Genomic DNA, 23,862 nt, shown 5'->3' with positions numbered 1-23,862 from the left:
TGTACTGGGTCTCTCCCGCTCCCCATGCTGTTTTATACTTGGTCTCTATCACTCACCTTGCACTGTTTTATACTGAGTCTCTGCTACTCCGCTCGCATTGCTTTATATGGAGTCTCTACTGCATGCCTCACACTGCTTTAAAATGTCTCCGTCACTCTCCTCGCACTGTTTTGTACTGAGTCTCTGCTACTCTCCTTGTGCTGTTTTATACTGGGTTGCTGTCATTCTTATCACGCTGTTGTACTGGATATCCCTCACCCTGCTCGGGCTGTTTCATACTTGGTCTCTATTGCTACTCGCATTGTTTTGTACTTTGTCTCCGCCACTTTCCTCACACTGTTTTACACTGAGCCTCTGTGAATCTTCTCAAGCTGTTTTATACTGATTCTCTTTCACTCACCTCACACTGTTTTTAAACTGAGTCTCTGCTGCTTCTCACACTCTTTTGTACTGGCTCTCTCCCACTCTTGATACTGGTTATACTTGGTCTCCATCACTCTCCTTGCACTGTTTTATACTGAGTCTCTGGCACTCTCCTCACAGTGTTTTCCATGGAGTCACTATTACTCGCTTGCGCTGCTTTATACTGAGTCTCTGTCACTCTCCTCGCGCTTTTTTATATTGAGTCTCCGCCACTCTCCTCACGCTGTTATATACTGAGTTTCCGCCACCCTCATGCTGTTTTATACTGAGTCTTCGCCACTCTCCTTGCGCTGTTTTATACTGGGTCTCCATCACTCTCCTGATGCTGTTTTATATTTGGTCACTGCCACTTCCCGCACTCTTTTGCACTGGCTGTCTCCCACACCTGATGCTGTTTATACTGGTCTCCGTCACTGTCCTTGCACTGTTTCATACTGAGTCTCTGCCACTCTCATGGCAGTGGTTTCTAGGGAGTCACCACCACTCGCTGGCGCTGTTTTATACTGAGTCTCTGTCATTCTCCTCGCACTGTTTTATATTTGGTCCCTGCCGCTTCCCACACTGTTTAGCACCGGTTCTCTCCCACTCCTGATACTGTTTATATTTGGTCTCCATCACTCTCCTTGAACTCTTTTATACTTAGTCTCTGGCACTCTCCTCACAGTGTTTTCCAGGGAGTCGCTACCACTTGCTTGCGCTGTTTTATACTGAGTCTCAGATGTCACTCTCCTTGTGCTGTTCATACTGAGTCTCTGCCACTCTCCTCGTGTTGTTCTTTACTGGGTCTCTGTCACTCTTTACGTGCAGTTTGATACTGGGTCTCTGTCACTTTCCTCATGCTGTTTTGTACTTGTTCTCCACCACTCTCTTTGCAGAGTTTTATACTGAGTCTCTGCTGCTCTCCTTGAGCTGTTTTATACGGATTCTCCGTCAATCTTCTCGCGCTATTTTATACTGGTCTCCATCACTCTCCTCATGCTGTTTTATATTTGGTCCCTGCCACTTCCCGCACTCTTTTGCACTGGCTCTCTCCCACTTCTGATAATGTTTATACTGGTCTCCATCACTGCCCTTGCACTGTTCCATACTGAGTCTCTGCCATTCTCATCGCAGCGTTTTCTAGGGAGTCACTACCGCTCACTCGCGCTGTTTTATACTGAGTCTCTGTCATTCTCCTCGCGCTGTTTTGTACTGAGTTTCCGCCACTCTACCTGCACTGTTCACACTGAGTCTCCGCCACTCTCACTGTGCTGTTTTTTACTGGGTCTTTGTCACTCCTTTCATGCAGTTTTACACTGGGTTTCTGTAACTCTCCTTGTGCTGTTTAATACTTGGTCTCCGCCACTCTCCTGGCACTGTTTTATGCTGAGTCTCCGCCACTCTCCATCACTGCTTAACAGTGAGCCTCTGCTGCTTGTCTGACGCTGTTTTATACTGAGTCTCTGTCAGTCTCCTCGCACTGCCACTCTCCTCGCACTGCCACTCTCCTCGCACTGCCACTCTCCTCGCCCTGTCACTCTCCTCGCACTGCCACTCTCTTCGCAGCATTTTTTATGGAGTCACTACTGCTCATTCGCGATGTTTTATACTGAGCCTCTGCCAATCTTGTCATGTTTTCTACGAAGTCTCTGCTGCTTGCTTCGCACTGTTTTATACTGAGACACCATCACTGTCATCGCGATCTTTTATACTCAGTCTCCAACACTCTCCTCGCACAGTTTTATAATTGGTCTCTGTCACTCTGTTCACACTGCTTTACACTGAGTCACTGTCACTCTTTTCATGCTGTTTTATACTGGGTCTCCATCACTCTCCTCGTGCTGTTTTATATTTGGTCTCTGCCACTTCCCACACTCATTTGTACTGGGTCTCTCCCACTCCTCATGCTGTTTTATATTTGGTCTCCATCAATCTCCTTGCACTGTTTTTTACTGTGTCTCTGCCACCCTCCTTGTGCTGTTTTATACTGAGTCTCTGCCACTCTGCTCGCACTGCTTTATATGGAGTCTCGACTGCTTGCCTCACGCTGCTTCATACGGTCTCCTTCACTCTCCTCGCACTATTTTATACTGAGTCCCTGTCACTCTCCTTGTGCTGTTTTATACTGGGTCTCTGCCATTCTTTTCATGCTTTTTCATACTAGGTCTCCGTCACTCTCCTCAGGCTGTTTTGTACTTGGTCTCTGCTGCTTCTCGCATTATTTTGTACTGGGTCTCCACTACTCTCCTTGCATTGTTTTATACTGTGTCTCTGCTGCTTGCCTCGTGTTGTTTCACATTAAGTCTCCGTCAATTTCCTTGCACTGGGTAATACTGAGTAGCTGCTAACCTCCACGCACTGTTTTATACTGAGTCTTTGCCACTCTCCTTGCACTATTTTATAATGAGCCTCTGTCAATCTTCTCGTGCTGTTTTATACTGAGTCTCTGTCACTCTCCTCACGTTGATTTATAAACATTGTCCGACACTCTCCTCGTGCTGCTTTACACTTTGTCCTCATCACTCTCCTTGCGCTGTATTATATTAAACCTCTGTTACTCTCTTTGAGCCATTTTATACAGAGTGTCCGTCACTATTTTACATATGGCTTTTGCCAATTCCCGCACTCTTTTGTGCTGGGTCTCCCCCACTCCTCATGGTGCTTTATACTTGGTCTCCTTGTGCTGTTTTACACTTTGCCCTCATCACTCTCCTTGCGCCGTATTATATTAAACCTCTGTCACTCTCTTTAAGCGGTTTTATATTGAGTGTCTGTCACTATTTTACATATGGCTTCTGCCACTTCCCGCACTCTTTTGTGCTGGGTCTCCCCCACTCCTCATGGTACTTGGTCTCCTCGTGCTGTTTTATGCTGAGCCTCTGTCACTCTCCTCGTGCAGTTTCAAACCAAGCCTCTGTTGCTCTTCTCACGCTGTCTTATACTGAGTCTCTGCCACTCTCTCGCACTGTTCTATACTAAGTCTCTGCCATTCTCCTCATGCTGTTTTATACTAGTCTCCATCACTCTCCTTGCACTGTTTCATACTGAGTCTCTGCCATTCTCCTTGCGCTGTTTTATACTGAGGCTCTGTCACTCTCCTCGTGCTGTTTTATACTGAATCTCCGTCACTTTCCTTGTGCTGTTCTATACTGAGTCTTTGCCACTCTCCTCACTCTGTTTTATAATGAATCTCCGTTAATCTTCTCACGCTGTTTTATTCTGAGTCTCTGTCACTGTCCTCGTGTTGTTTTTATATTGCGTCTCTGCCACTCTCTTCACGCTCTTTTATATTGGGGCTCCATTATACTCCTTGTGCTGTTTTATATTTGGTCTCTGTTGCTTCCCACACTCTCTTGTACTGGGTCTCTCCTACTCCTCATGGTGTTTTATACTTGGTCTCCATCACTATCCTTGCACTGCTTTATACTGAGTCACCGCTACTCCGCTCGCACTGCTTTATATGAAGTATCTGCTGCTTGCCTCACACTGTTTTATACTAAGACTCTGCTCTCTATTTGCCGTTTTATACTGAGTGTCCGTCATTCTCCCCGCGCTGTTCTATACTAAGCCCCTGTCATTCTCCTCATGCTGTTTTATACTGCGTCTCTGCCACTCGATCACATTGTTCTATACTGAGTCTCTGCCATTCTCCTCATGCTGTTTTATTCTGAGTCGCTGTCACTCTTCTCATGCTGTTTTATACTGTACCTCTGTTGCTCTTCTCACGCTGAGTTATACTGAGTCTCTGTCACTCTCCTTGCGCTGTTTTATACTGAGTCTCTGTCACCCTCCTTATGCAGTTTCACACTGAACCTCTGCGGCTCTCCTCACACTGTTAATACTGAGTCTGTGCTGCTCTTCTCACGTGGTCTTATAATGACACTCCCTCACTCTCCTCGCGTTGTTTAATATTGAGTCCCTGCCACTCTCCTCGTGCTGTTTTATACTGCATCTTTCCCACTGTTCTATACTGAGTCTCTGCCATTCTCTTTGTGCTGCTTTATACTGAGTATACTGAATCTCTGTCACTCTGCTCACACTGTTTTATCGAGAGTCTCTGCCAATGCCCTTGCACTGTTTTATACTGAGTCTGTGGCACTCTACTCATACTGTTTAATAGTGAGCCTCCTCCAGTATCCTCGCCCTGTTTTATACTGAGTCTCAGCCACTCTCCTCACAGTTTTCTACTGAGTCCCTGCCACTCTCTTCCCACTGTTTTATACTGGGTCTCCATCACTCTTCTTGCACTGTTTTATACTGGGTCTCCACCACCCTCCCTGAACTGTTTTATACTGGGTTTCCATCACTCTCCCCATGCTATTTAATCGTGAGTCTCCTCCACTCTCCTCAGTCTGTTTTATATTGAGTCTCCGTCACCCTCCACGCACTGTTTTATACTGAGTCTCTGCCACTCTGCCCGTGCTGTTTTATACTGAGTCTCTGCCACTCTACTCACACTGTTTTATGGTGAGTCTCTGCCAATCTCCTTGCACTGTTATATTCTGACGCTCCATGTCTCCATGCGCCGTTTTATACTAAGTCCCTGCCACTCTCCTCGTGCTGTTTTATACTGAGTCTCCACCACTCTCCTGCCACTGTATTATACTGAGTCTCTGCCACTCTACTCACACTGTTTTATACTGAGACTCTGCCACTCTCCTCACACTGTTTTATACTGAGTCTCTGCCAATCCCCCCGCGCTGTTTTATACTAAGTCCCGACCGCTTACCTCACACTGTTTTATTCTGAAGCTCCGCCATTCTCCTCACACTGTTTTATACTGAGCCTCCGCCACTCTCCTTGAAGCTATTTTTTATTGAGACTCCACCACTTCCTTTGCACTGTTTTAGACTGAGTCTTTGCCACTCACCTTGCTCTGTGTAATATGGAGTCTCTGCCATCCTCCTCACATTGTTTAAAATGCATCTCTGTCACTCTGCCCGCGCTGCTTTACACTGAGTTTCCACCACTCTCCCCGCGCTGTTTTATATTAATGCTCCACCACTCTCCTTGTGCTGTTTTATACTAAGTCCCTGCCACTCTCCTCACACTGCTTTATACTGAGTCTCTGCCGGTCTTCTCACACTGTTTTATATTGAGTCTCCGCTACACTCCTCGTGCTGTTTTATACTGAGCCTCCGTCACTCTCCTGCTGCTGTTTTATACTGAATATCTGCCATTCTCCTCACAGTTTTAAACTGAGTCTTTGCCATTCTACTCACACTGTTTTACAATCTCCACCAATCTCCTCGGACTGTTTTAAACTGAGTCTCAGCCACGCTTTTCAAACTGTTTCATACTGAATCTCTGCCACTCTACTCATATTGTTTTTTCTAGTGAGTCTCTGGCAATCTCCTTGCACTGTTTTATTCTGATGCTCTGCCACTTTCCTCACACTGTTTTAAACTAAGTCCCTGATACTCTCCTCGTGCTCTTTTACACCGAATCTCCGCCACTATCCTCACACTGTTTTATATTGAGTCTCCGCCACGCCCCTCACACTGTTTTACGATGAGTATCCACCACTCTCCTCGTGCTGTTTTATACTGCATCTCTTCTACTCTTTCACACTGTTCTATGTTGAGTCCCCACCACTCTCCTTACACTGTTTTAAACTGGTCTCAGCCACTCTCCTTGCACTGTTTTATACTTGCTCTCCATCACTGTCCCCATGCTGTTTAATAGGGAGACTCTGCCACCCTCCTCACAGTTTAATACTAAGTCCCTGCCACTCTAATCACACTGTTTTATAGTGAGTGTGTGCTACTCTGCTCGCACTGTTTAATAGTAAGCCTCTGCCAATCTCCTCGCACTGTTTTATACTGTGTCTCAGCCACTGTCCTCACATTGTTTTATACTGAGTCTCAGCTACTGTCCTCAAATTGTTTTGTACTAAGTCTCAGCCACTGTCCTCACATTGTTTTATACTGAATCACTGCCACTCTACTCACACTGTTTTATCATGAGTCTCGGCCAATCACCTCGCACTGTTTTATTCTGATGCTCCACATCTCCTTGTGCTGTTTTATACTGAGTCTCCACCACTCTCATCATACTAATTTATACTGGGTCTCCACCACTCTCCTTGCACTGTTTTATGCTGGGTCTCCATCAGTCTACCCACACTGTTGAACCGTGAGTCTCCAACATTCTCCTCACACTGTTTTATACTGAGTCTCTGGCTCTCTCCTCATGCTGTTGTGCACTGAATCTCCACCTCCTCACGCTGTTTTCTATTGAGTCTCCGCCACTCTTCTGAAGCTGTTTTATATTGAGTCTGCCATTTGCCTTACACTGTTTTATACTGAGTGGCTGTGACTCTCCTTGCTCTGTTTAATACTGAGTCTGTGCCACTCTCAAACTACTTTATACTGAGTCTCCACCATTCTCCTTACACTCTTTAATACTGAATCTCTGCTGGTCTTCTCACACTGTTTTATACTGAGTCTCTGCCATTCTCTTCGTGCTGTTTTATACTGAGTATACTGAATCTCTGCCACTCTACTCACACTGTTTTATCGTGAGTCTCTGCCAATTACCTTGCACTGTTTTATACTGAATCTGTGGCACTCTACTCACACTGTTTAATAGTGAGTCTCCTCCAATATCCTCACCCTGTTTTATAATGAGTCTCAGCCACTCTCCTCACAGTTTTCTGCTGAGTCCCTACCACTCTCTTCCCACTGTTTTATACTGGGTCTCCGCCACCCTCCCTGTGCTGTTTTATACTGGGTTTCCATCACTCTCCCCAGGTTGTTTAATCGTGAGTCTCCGCCACTCTCCTCAGTCTGTTTTATACTGAGTCTCCATCACTCTCCTCGCAATGTTTTATTCTGAGTCTCTGACACTCTGCCCGTGCTGTTTTATACTGAGTCTCTGCCAATCTCCTTGCACTGTTATATTCTGACACTCCGCGTCTCCACGCGCTGTTTTATACTAAGTCCCTGCCACTCTACTCACACTGTTTTATACTGAGTCTCTGCCACTCTCCTCACACTGTTTATCCTGAGTCTGTGCAACTCTCCACATGCAGTTTTATACTGAGTCTCCGCCACGCTCCTCGCTCCATTTTTTTAGGGAGTCTCTGCCACTCTACTCACACTGTTTAATAGGGAGTCTCCGTCAATCTCCTCTTACTGTTTTATACTGAATCTCAGCCACTCTCCTCCTGCTGTTTTATACTGAGTCTCTGTCACTCTCTTCACACTGTTTCATGCTGAATCTCTGCCACTCTACTCACACTGTTTTATAGTGAGTCTTGGTCAATCTCCTTTCACTGTTTTATTCTCATGCTCCGCCACTCTCCTCACGTTGTTTTAAACTAAGTCTCTGCCACTGTCCTCGTGCTGTTTTATATTGAATCTCCGCCACTCTCCTCGCACTGTTTTATCCGGAAGCTCCGCCACTCTCCTCGTACTCTTTTATACTAATTTCCTGCCACTTTCCTCATGCAGTTTTATATTGAGTGCCTGCCACTCTCCTCGTGCTGTTTTCTACTGAGTCTCTGCCACTCTCCTGAAGCTGTTTTATATTGAGTCTCCGCCACTTGCCTTACACTGTTTTATACTGTGTCTCCGCCACTCTCCTCACGCTGCTTTATACTGAGTCACTGTCACTCTCCTCACATTGTATTATACTGAGTCTCTACCATTCTCTTCATGCTGTTTTATACTGAGTCTCCGTCACTCTCCTGCCGCTGTTTTATACTGAGTCCCTGACACTCTCCTCACGGTGTTTTATACTGAGTCTCTATCACTCTCCTCGCTCCATTTTTTTAGGGAGTCTCTGCCACTCTAATAACACTGTTTTATAGTGAATCTGTGCCACTTTACTCACACTGTTTAATAGGGAGTCTCCACCAATCTCCTCTCACTGTTTCATACTGAATCTCAGCCACTCCCCTCACGCTGTTTTCTACTGAGTCTCTGCCGCTCTCCTGAAGCTGTTTTATATTGAGTCTCCGCCTCTTGCCTTACACTGTTTTATACTGAGTCTCTGCCATTCTCCTCACGCTGCTTTATACAGAGTCCCTGTCACTCTCCTCACACTGTATTATACTGGGTCTCTACCATTCTCTTTGTGCTGTTTTATATTGAGTCTCTGCCACTCTCCTCACGCTGCTTTATACTGAGTTCCTATCACTCTCCTCACATTGTATTATACTGAGTCTCTACCATTCTCTTTGTGCCATTTTATACTGAGTCTCCGTCACTCTCCTGCCGCTGTTTTATACTGAGTTTCTGCCACTCTACTTACACTGTTTTATCGTGAGTCTCTGCCAATCTCTTCTCACTGCTTCATACTGAGTCTCCGTCACTCTCCTGTCGCTCTTTTATTCTTACACTTCGCCACTCTCCTCGCATTGTTTTATACTAAGTCCCTGCCACTCTCCTCCTGCTATTTTGTACTGTGTCTCCGCCACTCTCCTCACACTGTTTTATACTGGGTCACAGTTACTCTTCTTGCGCTGTTTTATACTGAGTCTCTGCCTCACACCGTTTCATGCTGAATCTCCCACTCTACTCACACTGTTTTATAGTGAGTCTTGGTCAATCTCTTCTCACTGCTTTATTCTGATGCTCTGCCATTCTCCTCACGCTGTTTTAAACTAAGTCCCTGCCACACTCCTCGCTCTCTTTTATATTGAATCTCCACCACTGTCCTCGCACTGTTTTATATGGAGTCTCCACCACTCGCCTTGCATGGTTTTATATTGAGTCTCCGCCCCTCACCTCGCACTGTTTTACAGAGTCTCTGCCACTTTCCTCAAGCTCTTTTATACTAAGTCCCCACCACTTTCCTCACACTATTTTACACTGAATCTCTGTCACTCTCCTCACACTGTTTTATACTGGGTCTCCGCCACTCTCCTTGCGCTGTTTTATACTTGGTCTCCATCACTCTCCCCAATGCTGTTTAATAGGGAGTCTCTGCCACCCTCCTCACACAGTTTCACACTGAGTCACCGCCACTCTACTCATGCTGTTTATCCTGAGTCTCTGCCACTCTCCTCACACAGTTTTATTCTGAAGCTCCACCACTATCCTCACACTGTTTTATACTAAGTTCCTGACACTCTCCTCACGGTGTTTTATACTGAGTCTCAAGCCACTGTCCACATGCAGTTTTATACTGAGTCTCTATCACTCTCCTCGCTCCATTTTTTTAGGGAGTCTCTGCCACTCTAATAACGCTGTTTTATAGTGAGTCTGTGCCACTTAACTCACACTGTTTAATAGGGAGTCTCCGCCAATCTCCTCGCACTGTTTTATACTGAATCTCAGCCACTCTCCTCGCGCTGTTTTCTACTGAGTCTCTGCCGCTCTCCTGAAGCTGTTTTATATTGAGTCTCCACCACTTGCCTTACACTGTTTTATACTGAGTCTCTGCCACTCTCCTCACACTGCTTTATACTGAGTCCCTGTCACTCTCCTCACGCTGTATTATACTGGGTCTCTACCATTCTCTTTGTGCTGTTTTATACTGAGTCTCCATCACTCTCCTAACACTGTTTTATACTGAGTTTCTGCCACTCTACTTACACTGTTTTATAGTGAGTCTCTGCCAATCTCCTCGCACTCTTTTATACTGAGTCTCAGCCACTCTACTCACATTCTTTCATACTTAGTTTCTGCCAATCTACTCACACTGTTTTATCGTGAGTCTCTGCCAATCTCCTCGCACTGCTTCATACAGAGTCTTTGCCACTCTCCTCGTGCTGTTTTATACTGGTTCTCAGTTATTCTTCTTGCATTGTTTTATACTGGTTCTCTGTCACTCGCCTCACACTGTTTCATGTGAATCTCTGTCACTGTCCTCACACTGTTTTATACTGGGTCTCCGTCGCTCTCCCCATACTGTTTAATTGTGAGCCTCCGCCACTCTCCTCACACTGTTTTATACTGAGCCTCTGTCACTCTCCTCGTGCTGTTGTATACTGCATCTTTGCCACTCTGCCTGTGCTGTTTTATACTGAGTTTCCACCACTCTCCCCACGTTGTTTGATATTAACGCTCCGCCACTCTCCTCGCACCGTTTTATTCTGAGTCTCCGCCACTCTCCTTGAGCTGTTTTATACTGAGCCTCTGCCACTCTCCTGAAGCTATTTTTTATTGAATCTCCGCCACTTCCTTTGCACTGTTTTATACTGAGTCTCCGTCAGTCTCCTGCCGCTGTTTTAAACTGAATCTCTGCCACTCCACTCACACTGTTTTATCATGAGTATCTGCCAATCTCCTCGCACTGCTTTATACTGAGTCTTTGCCATTCTCCTCATGCTGTTTTATACTGAGTGTCTGTCACTCTCCTGCTGCTGTTTTATTCTGATGCTTTGCCACTCTCCTCGTGTTGTTTTATACTAAGTTCCTGCCATTCTCCTCCTGCTGTTTTGTACTGAGTCTCTGCCCCTCTCCTCGCTTTGCTTTATACTGTGTCCCCACCACTCTCCTCACGCTGTTTTATACCGGGTCTCCGCCCCTCTCCTTGTGATGTTTTATACCGTTTAAAACTGAACATTTAGAAAAGATTTACAAGAATGGTTCCAGGGATGAGGAACTTTAGTTACGTGGATAGATTGGAGAACAGATGGCAGAAGAGAAGGTTGACAAGAGATTGGATGGAGGTATTCAAAACCTTAGGGGTCCAGACAGTGTAGATAGAGTGAACTTCTCTTTGGTGGAAGGGTCAAGAACCAAAGGATAATTATTTAAGGTGGTTGGCAAAAGAACCAAATATGACGTGAGAAAAAAAAATTTATGCAGCATGTGGTTGGGATCAGGAATTCACTGCCTAAGAATATGGTGGAGCCAGATTCAATTGTGGTTTTGAAAAGGGAATTGGCTAATTATATGATAGTAAATTTTTCAGGGGTGTTTGGAAAAGGCAGCAATGTGGGACTGGCTAAGCTGCTCTTGCAGAGAGCCAGCATAAATGACTTCCTTCTGTGCTCTCCTCTGTTGCCTTGCTCAGGGCTCACTTGGTTTCACTCTTACCTATCCAATCATAGCCACTCCATCTCCAGCACTGGCTACTCTCCCTCCCCACCTTCTGCCAATTACCTCTGGAGTCCCCTGAGGAATTATCTTTGGTGTGCGTCTTCTTCCTTGACTACATGGTGCCCTTGGTGACATGATGAGGATTAAATGAGCAGGCAAAAATTGAGTAAAAATTTGGCAGATGGACCAGAAAGTGGGAAGATGTAAGGTTATCCACTTTGGTGGGAAGAATAGAAAAGCATAATATTAGTTAAATGAAGAGAGACTGCAGAATGCTGTGGTACAGAGAAATCTGGACGTCCTTGCACATGAATCAGAAGAAGCTGGCATGCAGATACAGCAAGTAATTAGGAAGGCAAATGGATGTTGGCCTTTATTGCAAGGGGAATGGGGTATAAAAGCAGAGAAGTCTTGCTACAACTATACAGGGCATTGGTGAGACCATACCTAGGGTACTGTGTACAGTTTGGTCTCCTTACTTACGCACATACGAACATGCGAAATAAGAGCAGATGTAAGCCATTTGGACCCTTGAGCCTGCTCTGACATTCATTAAGATAATGGCTGAACTGTTGTGTTTTGAATTCCTCATTCTACCTCCAATAACCTTTGATTCCCTTGCCTAACAAGAATCTATCTACCTCTGCCTTAAAAATATTCAATGAACCTGCCTCTACCACCTTCTGAGGCAGAGAGTTCCAAAGTCGCACAACCCTCTGAGAGAAAAAAAAATTCTCCTCATCTCTGTCCTAAAAGGGCAACCACTAATTTTAAAACAGTGCCCCCTAGTTCTGGACTCACCCAGAAGAGGAAACATCCTTTCCACATCCACCTTGTCAAGGCTATTCAGGATTTTGTACACTTCAATCAAATTACCCCTCACTCTTCTAAACCCCAGTGGAAACAAACCCAGTCTGTCCATCCTTTCCTCATAAGACAACTACTCATTCCAGGTATCAATCTAGTAAACCTCCTCTGAGCCGCCTCCAATGTATTTGCATCCTTCCTTAAATAAGAAGACCAAAATTACACACACTATTTGAGGTGCGGTCTCACCAGTGCCCTGTATAACTGAAGCATAATATCCTTACTTATATGTTCAATCCCTCTCGTAATAAAGGATAGTATTCCATTAGCCTTCTTAATTACTTGCTGTACCTGCATACTAACTTTTTGTGACTCATGTACTAGAACACCAAGATCCCTTTGCACTTCAGAATTATGCAGCTGTTCTCCATTTAAGTAACACTCTGCTTTTTTGTTCTTCCTGCCAAAGTGAACAACTTCACATTTTCCCATATTAAACTCCATTTGCCAGATCTTTGCCACTCACTCAACCTATCTATATCCATCTGCAACCTTCTCATGTCCTCTTCATAACATACTTTCCTACCTTTGTGTCATCTGCAAATTTAGCTACCATGTCATCACTCTCCTCATCTAAGTCATTGATGTAACTCATAAAAAGTTGAGGTCCCAGTACAGACCTCTGTGGGACTCCACTCGTCACCAATCCAAAAAAGATCTATTTTTGCATACTCTCTACTTTCTACCAGGCAGCCAATCTACTATCCATGTTAATATGTTACCCCCTACACCATGTGCTTTTATTTTCTGTAATAACTTTTGATGCGGCACCTTATCAAATGCCTTCTAGAAATCCAAGTACAGTACATCTACAGTCTCCCCTTTATCCACAGTGCATGTTATTGCTCCAAAAAACTCCAATAAATTTGTCAAATATGATTTCCCTTTTGTAAAATGATGTTGATTTTGTCTGATCATACTATGATTTTCTAAGTGCATTAAGACTTCCTTAATAAGAGATTCCAGTTGTTGTCCAACAACTAATGTCAGGTGAGCTGGCCTTAGTTCCCTCTTTCCTCTCTCCAACCTTTCTTGACTCGTGGAATTACATTTTCTAACTTTTAATCTGCTGGGATTGCTCAAGAATCTAGGGAATCCTGTAAAATCATAACCAGCACAATCACTATCTCTGTAGCTACCTCTTTGGAACTCTTGATGTAGGCTATCAGGTCCTGCGGATCTGTTGATAATTCAATTTTCAACATTGAAGTCAAAGACAAAATATTTGTTCATTTTCTCTTCTATTTCCTCATTACTCATGATAATTTATCCTGCCTCTGTCCATAAGGGTCTAATGTTTATTTTAACTACTCTCTTCCTTTTTATATCCTTGTTCTTATAATCTTTTTATATTCCTAGCTAGTTTACTCTTGTTTTCTGTTTTTTCCCATTTTTATTCAACTTTTTAGTGGCCCTTTGTTAGTTTCTAAAAACCACCCAATCCTCAGGATTACTACCATTTTATGCCACATTATGAAACCCTTGTTTGATTCTATACTATCCTGAACCCATGGATGGATCCTGTTTGCTGAGTTTTTGTTTTTTGATGGAATGTATTTTTGTTCAACATTTTGAATTGTTTCTTTATTTATTGCCATAGCTTTTAGTCTGCTTACCCAATTAATCTCTGTCAGGTCTCCCCTCATGCCTATGTAATTGGTTTTGTTTAAGTATAAGATTCTTCTTTGAGACTGGAGTATGGAGCTTTCAAACTTAATACGAAACTCAGTTGTATTATGACCATTTTTTCTACTATGGCCACCTGAAGTCTGTTTCTATTCTTTTGTGCCATCTGAAATGATGCCCTGTATGCTCAAGTGCAGATCATTAATATTTATGAAAAACAGCAGTGCTCTTAATACCGATCCCTGAGCACACCACTGTATACTTCCACCAGTCTGAAAAACAAATGTTTATCATGACCCTCTGCTCTCTGTCCCTTCATCACTTTCACATCCATGCTGCCCATTAAGAAGCATTTTCTGCCAGTGTGATTAAATAGAAACCTTGTTGTGCAGAAAAGAACATACAGGCCTGCAGTGTTAGTGAGATGAAAGTTTCTTGCATATGTCTGGAGAAAGTCTTTACAATGTTTAGCTGGAAGGGGAAGGGTATGTCTTATGTAAAATGTACCTCTAAACCTTAGCTTCGTATTTATTATACTCATTTATTAATTTGTTACAGATATGGTTGAGCTGATGTTAATGCAAAATGCCCAGATGCATCAGATAATTATGCATAATATGATGTTGAAGGCATTACCTCCAATGGCATTCTGCCAGCCTGGCAGTTCAGCAAGCCCTGTGGTCTCTCATGGACAGGTAAGAAAATTCTGCTGACAAACCAGTTTGTCATTAATCTCATTACCTGTCCTCTCTGGGCTGTGAATCTTCCTCAGCACGCACTACCCATCATCCATGGAATCACCTGATCCATGGACCTCCAGTACTGATCGCCTGTCACTCATCAGATTATTTGGATTGTAGACCTCCTGCAATATTCACCACCTATCATTCCTCAGACTGCATGTGCTATGGACCTACCTAAGAACAGTTCACCTATCATCCACGGGATGTCTTGGGCTGTGGACCACCCTCAGGACTGAGTGCCTGTCACCATGGGACCGCCTGTGCCATGGATCTCCCTTGGTACTGACCACCTGTCATTCATGGGGCAACTTAGTTGTGGTCCTCCCTCAGAACTGACCACAAATCATCCAGGTAGGCCTAGGCCATGGATTTCCTGCATTATATCTAGAATGTAGGATTATGGATCTCTCCATACTGAACAACAACAGATGCTTCGATTTTATAAAAAAGCATAGGTACTGAAAATGATAAGAGGGTAGGACATTCCTTAAGTTTTTCCAGCCACTTCTGCCCTCTTGTTTGACACAGCATAAATTCCACGCAAAAGTTAAGTACAGATTTTGTAAATTAATTAGAATGTGGCCAGCATCATTATAAATTTGCACTGAAGCCATCATCTGAGTATTCAAACTGTTCCATCAGTCTGTGTCTTGCAGTCACTGACTATCTCTCAGATGAGAATTAACCATTGTGTACAAGATACTATAATAAACAGAAAGGGGAATGTTGTCTGATGAAATCCGTAACATTGTTGATGAAAATCAGGCTTTTGTAGGGAAAACACACTTTTCAGATTGGCTGATCTGAATACATATTTGTCATTTTGGTCACTGATCCTATTCAACAGCTGTGCCACAAGAGGCCAGATGTCATGCATTGTTTAAAGATCTGGAGCGACCAACAGTGAAGACTGAAACAAAAACAGAATTACCTGGAAAAACTCAGCAGGTCTGGCAGCATCGGCGGAGAAGAAAAGAGTTGACGTTTCGAGTTTGAGGACTCGAAACGTCAACTCTTTTCTTCTCCGCCGATGCTGCCAGACCTGCTGAGTTTTTCCAGGTAATTCTGTTTTTGTTTTGGATTTCCAGCATCCGCAGTTTTTTTGTTTTTATAACAGTGAAGACTGTACTGAATGCCAAGCATCAAGCATTCCTCCACTTTCTGAAACCATCAGGTTGAAACCATCACCAGTTTGCTCTGAGGCAAATGTAATGAGCAGTTAACAGAGATTAGACATGTAAATTCTTTCCTACAACCTTTAAAATTTTAAAACAAAATTCTCATCAACTTTCTCCAACAACTTGTCTCTCTCCTCTCCTTTTGGGTGTACTGGCTACCTATTGCACCTCAAAGCATTGGCAGTCAGTGTCATCATGCCATTGGGTTGTAAAGGACACCACAGTCAATTCCGATCTTGACCTCAATCAATACCTACAAACACAAGTGCTTTCAGCAGAGTTCAGTAATAGTGCTCAGGAGTTGTGAGATTTCTCCCACTTGTATCTAGTAGCTAAAGTTGACTTGCTGCTGCCCCAACTGAGATCAGTTTGTGAATTTCCTTCTTATCAGCTGTTAACTAAAAAAATTTGCTGACTTAGGGGAGCAGGATTCCTTTTGCGAAAGAAGAATGACAATGATGTTAGAAGGAAATGTGACCGTTTTTTTAATCCTTTAAGTCTCTGAACCACATGCAGGTTGGAAATAATCTTGAACTTCTACCCCTGGAAATCTCAAACTAATGACAAGATCTTTTCTTATTTTGAATGGATGTGAGCTTCCCTGACCTTTCCCATGCACTGAAGTGTTTCAAAATGCTGTTGCACGTATCTGAGGTTGTGAGCTGTTGGAAGTGCTGAAACTGTTTGGGTGACTGATGACGTTCAGCATTAAACCTGACCTGCATGGTCTCAGTCCAAACAGTGTGGATGGAGACACCAGTATGCAACATAAATATCCTGTTGCACAGCCAATCCCATGCTTTGTATTTACTTTCAAGGTAACAATGAGAGAATGCTTGGATACAAACCAAGTGGGTAGTTAGATATGCCAAGTTGTACTTTAATTAAGGAGATCCAGTTAGTTGCAGATACTGTTACAAGATCCTACTGGGTCAGAATTTCATTTTTCTTACAAACAGAATTCCTTGAACAATTTAAGCTTTAGTACCTTTTAATTCACAGAACACTTTTGTCTCCCAACTCTTCAACTCCCATCCTCTTTCCATGCCTATCTCTCTTGAACCTCCTCTTTTATGTTTAGCTGGCAGGGGAAAGCCTCCTGCCTTTCCGGGGGCTATTATTTTGAAGGGGCCATACCCATCCTCTGGGATCAAGGGCATCATCAACCTGTGGCTGACACACTGACCCTCACCCTGGGTGAACGCCAGCAAGCAAGGTGACAAATCCAACATGGGGGTGGTGACGGCAGTGGTCAGTGCCAATGTCCTGCAAAAGAGGACTGCCACCCAGTGCCAAAAGAGGCTAAATGGTCTCATCCATTCTGCCAGGGTAAGTCACTTTTCTCATCACTTTCAACTCACAGAGTCACAAACCCATCACACATCCATAGGGATCTCACACCACAAGGGACAACACCACTAACTCTCACACACACCCTCGTACCTCCATCAGGCTCATATCCTCTCAAGCGCATGGCCTCATCCCATCCATGGTTCCGCTCACCACACAAACATTCCACGCAATGCCATGCATACTGCTCCATCTCCATCTGCTTTCATCTGCAGACTCACAACAGCAGGGAGAGCTCCCAGACCGGTGTGGAGTGGCCCACATTGAACCCCTCACTCACTTTGAGGAGCGTGCCATTGTGCTGACTGGTGAGGACGTGGATGTGCCTGTGGCGACAACGAGGTCAGTGGTGAATACACACGTAAAGATCCTGCACCACATCATCCCTCTCTCAACGCAAATATGTGTGCTCTCTCTCCTGCTTTAGACTCTGCTGCCGTGCATTAGTCATCTCTACTTTGGTTTGCAGAAAGCTCTGCCAAGCGACTGACGCCCTCAGCCAGCCAGTCCCTCAGCTCCATCCACATCCTCACCGCCAGCCAAGAGGACACCTCCTCCATTGAAGAGCTGGAAATAAGCAGCCTGGAAGACCATCACGCTTACCCACACCCTGCACCAACGCAGAGACACACACCTTGGTGGGACCTAGATCTAGAGCAGGCTCAGGTTCACAATCTAGTGGTAACTGCACAGGCACGAGTCCGTAGCAGGAGGAGGCAGGTTCAGCCGAGCTCCCCAGCACTTGGAGCACTGCTGCGGAAGATATGAGGTCTGAGTCAGATGATGAACCTCTGGATTTGGCCTTCCAACTCATCATGGAGAGTCAGCAGAAGGCAGGGGAACGTCATGCAGAGCTGTTGGAAGCCCTCAACTGAGTGGCACGTGAGTAGGAGGAGTGCATTTGCCTGCTCTCTGATGAAGTGGTGTCCACGTGTGCATGTGGAGGTCTCCATGGGAAGGATGGCGGATGCCATGGAGACCCTGGTCCAGCAGAGCACAGGGATGTGCGCAGACCTGCACTCCATCACGGTCACCATGGGTGACTTCCTGCAGTGGGAACACGAGAGAGAAACGGGGCACCTCAATGTTCCTCCAGGTGTTCCTTCCCTCAACGAGTCAGGCTGGGGCCCTGGGGCACCCGAAAGGAGGAAGAGCGGCAGCTGGACAGCCCTGGGTCATCCACTCAGGAATCTCAGAGGTTGCCCTCTCCCTTCAAGTCCCCTTTGCCTATGACCCCCTCAACCTCATCCTCCATCACTGCAGAGGGAGCAGTTGGCCCACAGAAGGAGAGCCAAAGCAAGCTGGGGCCCCCAAGGCCTTGGCTCTCCAGAGGGTCCATGCCAAAGTCATCAGAGACAACCATTGCACCGATGGTCTCCACCTCTTCTGCGGATGTCAGGGCAGCACCTAGAAATGTTAAGCCTAGAAAAGTTAAGAAATTCGGATCACAATTGGTTGCATGGGTGAACACACTTTGTCATTTTATAATCTGAAAATATATTCTCTTTCACTGAATAATGTCTAATGGAGTCTTTCAGCTTCATTGACAGGCTTCACAAGTCCTCCCATTGCATCGCCCTCACTAGCAGTACAGCTGCATGCAGCCAGCCCATGAGTGATTCTAGAGGGAAAAGTGTGTGTGGCAGGCCCTTTCGGCGTCTCGTGCAAGCACTCTCTCAGGCATCCTCCATCACACTCATCTCAATGTCCTGAGCATTTTCAGTGGTGCCTGCTGGGGTCCACTTTCATCTGAGCTCACCTGCATTTCTGCACACCCACTCCTAAGCAGCATTTGTTCCCGCCCAACACGAGTCTCCTCTCACTTTCGGTTTTAGAAGCATGGTGCATGTAACATTTGTCTTTAGCTCCCCCGTCCTTTCCCTTCCCCCAGTCACCCATGTCCTTTCCTCCATCACTGTCAACCATCCTGGCATCACATTCCACCACCCCACTATCACCTACCAGCCAGAACCCTTTTGGGGATGTCCAGGTAAACATGCACATTCGCTACCTTCCTGAAAATCCCACCCCCCCATCCATAATTGACCTCCCTGATCTCCTTCTTCTCACCTCCAGGGTTCGTGTCTGCCTCCGAGTCCCCACCAACCACCCTTGCCATCCCTTCTACCAATACAGTTGCACCCTCACTTTCCCTACCAGCTCACTCTGCCCTCTCTCATTCTCACCATTCTTTCTTACCATGCCCCCCTCAGTTCGCAGTCATTGACTCCATAGACGTCTTTCTTGCACATTCACCTGGACATCCTACCCCTTACACCTTCCCCTCCCTGGACTCCTTCCCTCTTCCTTAGTCCTCCCTCTCCCCTTCCTTACTCCTTCCTCCCCTTCCTCACTCCTCCACCTTCACTCCTTCCCCCTTCCTTACTCTTCCCTCTTCCTTACTCCTTCCTCCCCCTTACTCCTTCCCCTACCTCTTACTCCTTCCCCCACATCACACTTGTCAAGGCGTGTTCTAAACTGACGTATTTTCCCACTGATGTGAGTGGTAAATTTGATGTGGGGAAATGATTCTAGCAAGCTGGGCTTATAATGATACGCAGATGTATAACAATGAGGTTCTCAATGGGTGGCGGCATGAAACAGGGCCCGCCATTGACAGGCAGAGTGGACAATTGCGAACTGGTTTCACGACATCGTGAAACCTATTTTTGCCTTCCTGTTATATTGTCCGCTCACACCTACTATGACACCCAATGCCAGTGGGCATGGAAAATTCTGCTCTTGGTCTACCTGAGGCTTTATCACTGTCATGACTCACTGGGCTTATTGCGCTGTAATGTCAAGCCCCACTGTTGCCGAGCCGTGACAATTGTGAAAAAGTTTGATCAAACAACCAGGCTGCCCAATTCTACCCAACTGTTCAATTTAGGTTAACAGGATACGAGCACCATGTTTGTAAACTTAATAAGTAAATAACTGTTTATTGAACAAACTGATGTTAACCAGTGGCAAAAGAAATATGAACTGCTAATTTCTAACTCTATAACTTAAACTCTACTCTTTCTTAAATCCCTATACACACACATAAAAGACACACAAAATATGGATTTTAAGGGTGGTATAAAACAGTTCAATAACACCAATTCCAGAGTACAGGATTCGATGGGTTGATTTTGATCAATGTCGTCTGATGTCTTTCAGTTCTTGTTGGTGACAGAAAATGGTCTTCTAACACTTGCAGTCTTGAGTTCACTGTTTGAACACTTGCCTTTCAATGTCTCTAACAGTGATTTTCCCCTTTGCCTCTTGACAGGGGTTTTCAGAGAGAGAGCAAGTGATAGAGATATGAAGGGCAAAAGTCAGCTAGCTATTATTGTGGAGTTACGAGTTACTGGAATCTTCCACTCACAGGAGAGAGAGGTTTTAGGTCTTGTTCCTTTCAGGCTAGGAACTATTCAGCTGCACTGCTCTCACACAAAACCTGGTCACTTGGTTAGGAACCAATTAAAACATTGTTGCCAGGCAGCTACCTTGATCCAGGACTCCTTTCTAGCACCATCCCATCTTTCATGGCACACTCTGTTCCAGGACTGCAACATTGTATATATATCTCATCCTGTTTCAGTAGACATGTCTTTCAAACTGCAGTCATTGTACTTTTAATCCACAGTCCAACAGAAATAAAAATGTATGTTCCTTACACCATTCCATCCCCTATAGTATACCTGAGGTAATTGGTCTCTTAAAACCCAATGTGGCTCTTCTCTGGATTTATCATGAGCCCATACAGCCTTAGGCTATCTAATACAGCATCTACTTCAAGTAAGTGTGCCCTAGAGTCATTATGGCACAGAGGAGATCTTTGACGAATCGGGACCACGCTGGGTCTCTGTAGAGCAATCTGTCCCATTCAGTCCTATTCCCCTGACTCCGCAAAGCCTGTCCACCATCTGCAAGCCAGAAGTGTGATAGAATTGCCCTATATAATGGGAACAGCTTTGCTTTATCTACAAAATGGGGAATGGAATAATTTCCATTTTAACCACATCAAACACTCCCAGCTTGAGTGCAACACACAGATGACAAGCTAAATTCCTTCTCTGCTCTACCCCAATAATGTCCCTTAACTTCAATCATAAAAATGTGTTCCTTTCTGCACCAGTGCAACATTTCTATTTCTCACACCAACCACCTTTGGTTGCACAGAAAACATGGAGTCACGGTAGATGGCTGATTATCAGACTGGTGGATAGCAGACTGGTGTTCCCAGAACATTAGTGTAAGTCTCTTTTTGATATATATGAGTGATTTGGATATTGGAATACAGGGTAAAATTGTTGTACAACTATATCAAACCTTCCCTCAATCTCTTTTACTCCAAGGAGAAAATCCCCACCTTTTCCACCTAATTTGTAGGTAAAATCCCTCATCCCTGGAACCATTCTGGTACATATCCTCTGCACCTTCTCAAGGACCCTCACATTCTTACTAAAGTATGGAAACAAGAACTGGACCACAATGCCCTAGTTGTGGCCTAACCAGAACTTTATAAAGCTCAAGATAACTTATTTGCTTTTGTACTCAATATCTCTATTTATGAAGCCCACAATTCCATATGCTTTGCTAACTATTCACTCACTGTGTACCTTCAAAGATTAATGCCCATGAATCTCTGGTTCTTCTGTCCCTGCACACTCTTTAGGATTCTGCCATTAAGTTTATATAGCCCCTCCCTAACCCTTCTGCCAAAATGCAACACTTCATACTCTCTGTATTGAATTTCATCTACCACTTGCCTGCCCATTCTGCTAGCCTACCTATGCTCTTTTGCAATTAATTGGTATCATCCTCACAGTTTGCCATACCTCCAAGTTTGGTATCATTGGCAAAATTTTAAATTTTACCCTGTATTCCAATATCCAAATCACTCATTTATATCAAAAAGAGACTTACACTAATGTTCGGGGAACACCAGTCTACCATCCACCAGTCTGATAATCAGCCATCTGCCATGACTCCATGTTTTCTGTCCTTAAGCCAATTTTTTATCCAAGCTGACACTGACCCTCCTATTCCATGAGTCTCAATGTTGTAAATCAGCCTTTCATGGGGTATTTTGTCAGAAACTTTCTTTCCATATAGACAACATCCGCTGCATTTGCTTCTTCAATCTTCTCTGTTACTTCATCAAAAAATCATTCAGATTAGTCAAGCAAGATGCATTGCAACATCTCACCAAGGCTCCTTCTTCAGCACATTCCAAACCTGCAAACTCTACCATCTGGAATGCAAGAGGGCAGATGCATGGGAGCACCACAGCCTGCAAGTTCTCCTCCAACCCACTCACCATCCTGACTTGGAACTGCATTGCTGCTCCTTCACTGTCACTGGGTCAAAATCATGAAACTCCCTCCCTAACAGCACCATAGGTCTACCTATACCACATGGACTGCAGCAATTCAAGAAGGTGGCTCACCGCCTTCTCAAGGGCAGTTAAGGTTGTGCAACAAATGCTGGCCTTGTCAGTGATGCCCCCATCCCATGAAAGAATAAAACAAAATCTTGCTTCCGGGACAAAGATGGTTGGTGTGAGAAATAGAAATGTTGCACTGGTGCAGAAAGGAACACATTTTTGTGATTGAAGCTCCGGAACATTATTGGGGTAGAGCAGAGAAGGAATTTAGCTTGTAATCTGTATGTTGCACTCAAGCTGGGAGTGTTTGATGTGGTTGAAATGGAAATTATTCCATTCCCCAGCACTAACATCGACTCACCTGGTACAGAAATGTCACACACAATAAATGAGAGTCAATAGAAAAGAAGTGTGGCTGAATTAAGACCTGAGTGTAATGTTACTCAGTGCCAAGTGAAATTCTGTTTATCAAACTGTTACATATTTTCTGTAAAAAAAACAATTTAAGTAAAAGCAAAGAACTGACGTGAATAGAATTATATGTTCACGTTTAGACTCTTTTTATTCCAGCATGTAATGCAGAATTAACATAACCTTTACAGGCCAGAAATATATTAACTTCATTTGGCAATTGCAACTTAACATTCACTCTGTAAATGGTGTGCAGTATGTTCTCAGACTGATGAGTTACCTTCTTCCTAAACTGCAGGATATTCAGTCAGCAGTACCATTTATAGTGAAAGCTGAGAAGCCTCGTCCATCTTCAGTGCACCATCATCATCACTACTCCGCCCAGGGGCAATCCACACCACATCCACCTCCCCTCCCACCAATAGGACAGCCATTGTGGCCATCTATGCTACCTTCAAACCCAATGGCACAGCACAGCAACATCCAGCCTTCAGTTCAGCACCTGATGGGTCCGACAGTGACGCTCCCTGCCTTGCAAACGTGAGTGATCAGGAGAATAACATCCATGGTTTTTAAATTATCTTCTAAATGTTCCTTTCCTACACACCTGAGTTTTTTTTATTGCTGTGTAATATCTATCTGCATGGCATGCTGCAGACATTGACCCTGTAATTCTCTGAGCTTCTCCCTGTAATTGCGCAGATACTTTAGTGGGAGGCCAGCAGAGCAACCCAGGGTAATGGTACTGATGGCAAGAAATGAGTATTTCCTATGCACTACAGCAGGCAATTTGAGGATCACCATGGTTTTCCAGGAAAACCCTCAACGTTCTGGACCAGGGGGAGGCAGGTTTGGATGAGTGGGGAGGGGTGTTAAAGAGTTGCAAAGTGGCTTGGTTCGTGAACCTGACATGATCC

At 44.6% G+C, this 23,862-nt stretch overlaps 1 protein-coding gene across 1 annotated transcript in view; it reads left to right on the top strand.

Moving 5' to 3' along the window:
* Positions 1–23,862, top strand: part of LOC121284724 (uncharacterized protein C21orf58-like) — a 61,677-nt gene that overhangs the window by 20,857 nt on the left and 16,958 nt on the right. Inside the window, exons 4-5 of the mRNA XM_041200276.1 lie at positions 14,448–14,584; positions 23,244–23,485. Coding sequence (XP_041056210.1) covers positions 14,448–14,584; positions 23,244–23,485 — 379 coding nt within the window. The remainder of the gene's footprint in view (positions 1–14,447; positions 14,585–23,243; positions 23,486–23,862) is intronic.

This window comes from Carcharodon carcharias, chromosome 12 (assembly GCF_017639515.1).
Source record: "Carcharodon carcharias isolate sCarCar2 chromosome 12, sCarCar2.pri, whole genome shotgun sequence".
Classification (NCBI taxonomy): Eukaryota; Metazoa; Chordata; class Chondrichthyes; order Lamniformes; family Lamnidae; genus Carcharodon; species Carcharodon carcharias.
The sequence above is the reverse complement of the archived record's forward strand: the minus strand, read 5'-3'. Positions and strand labels throughout refer to the sequence as shown.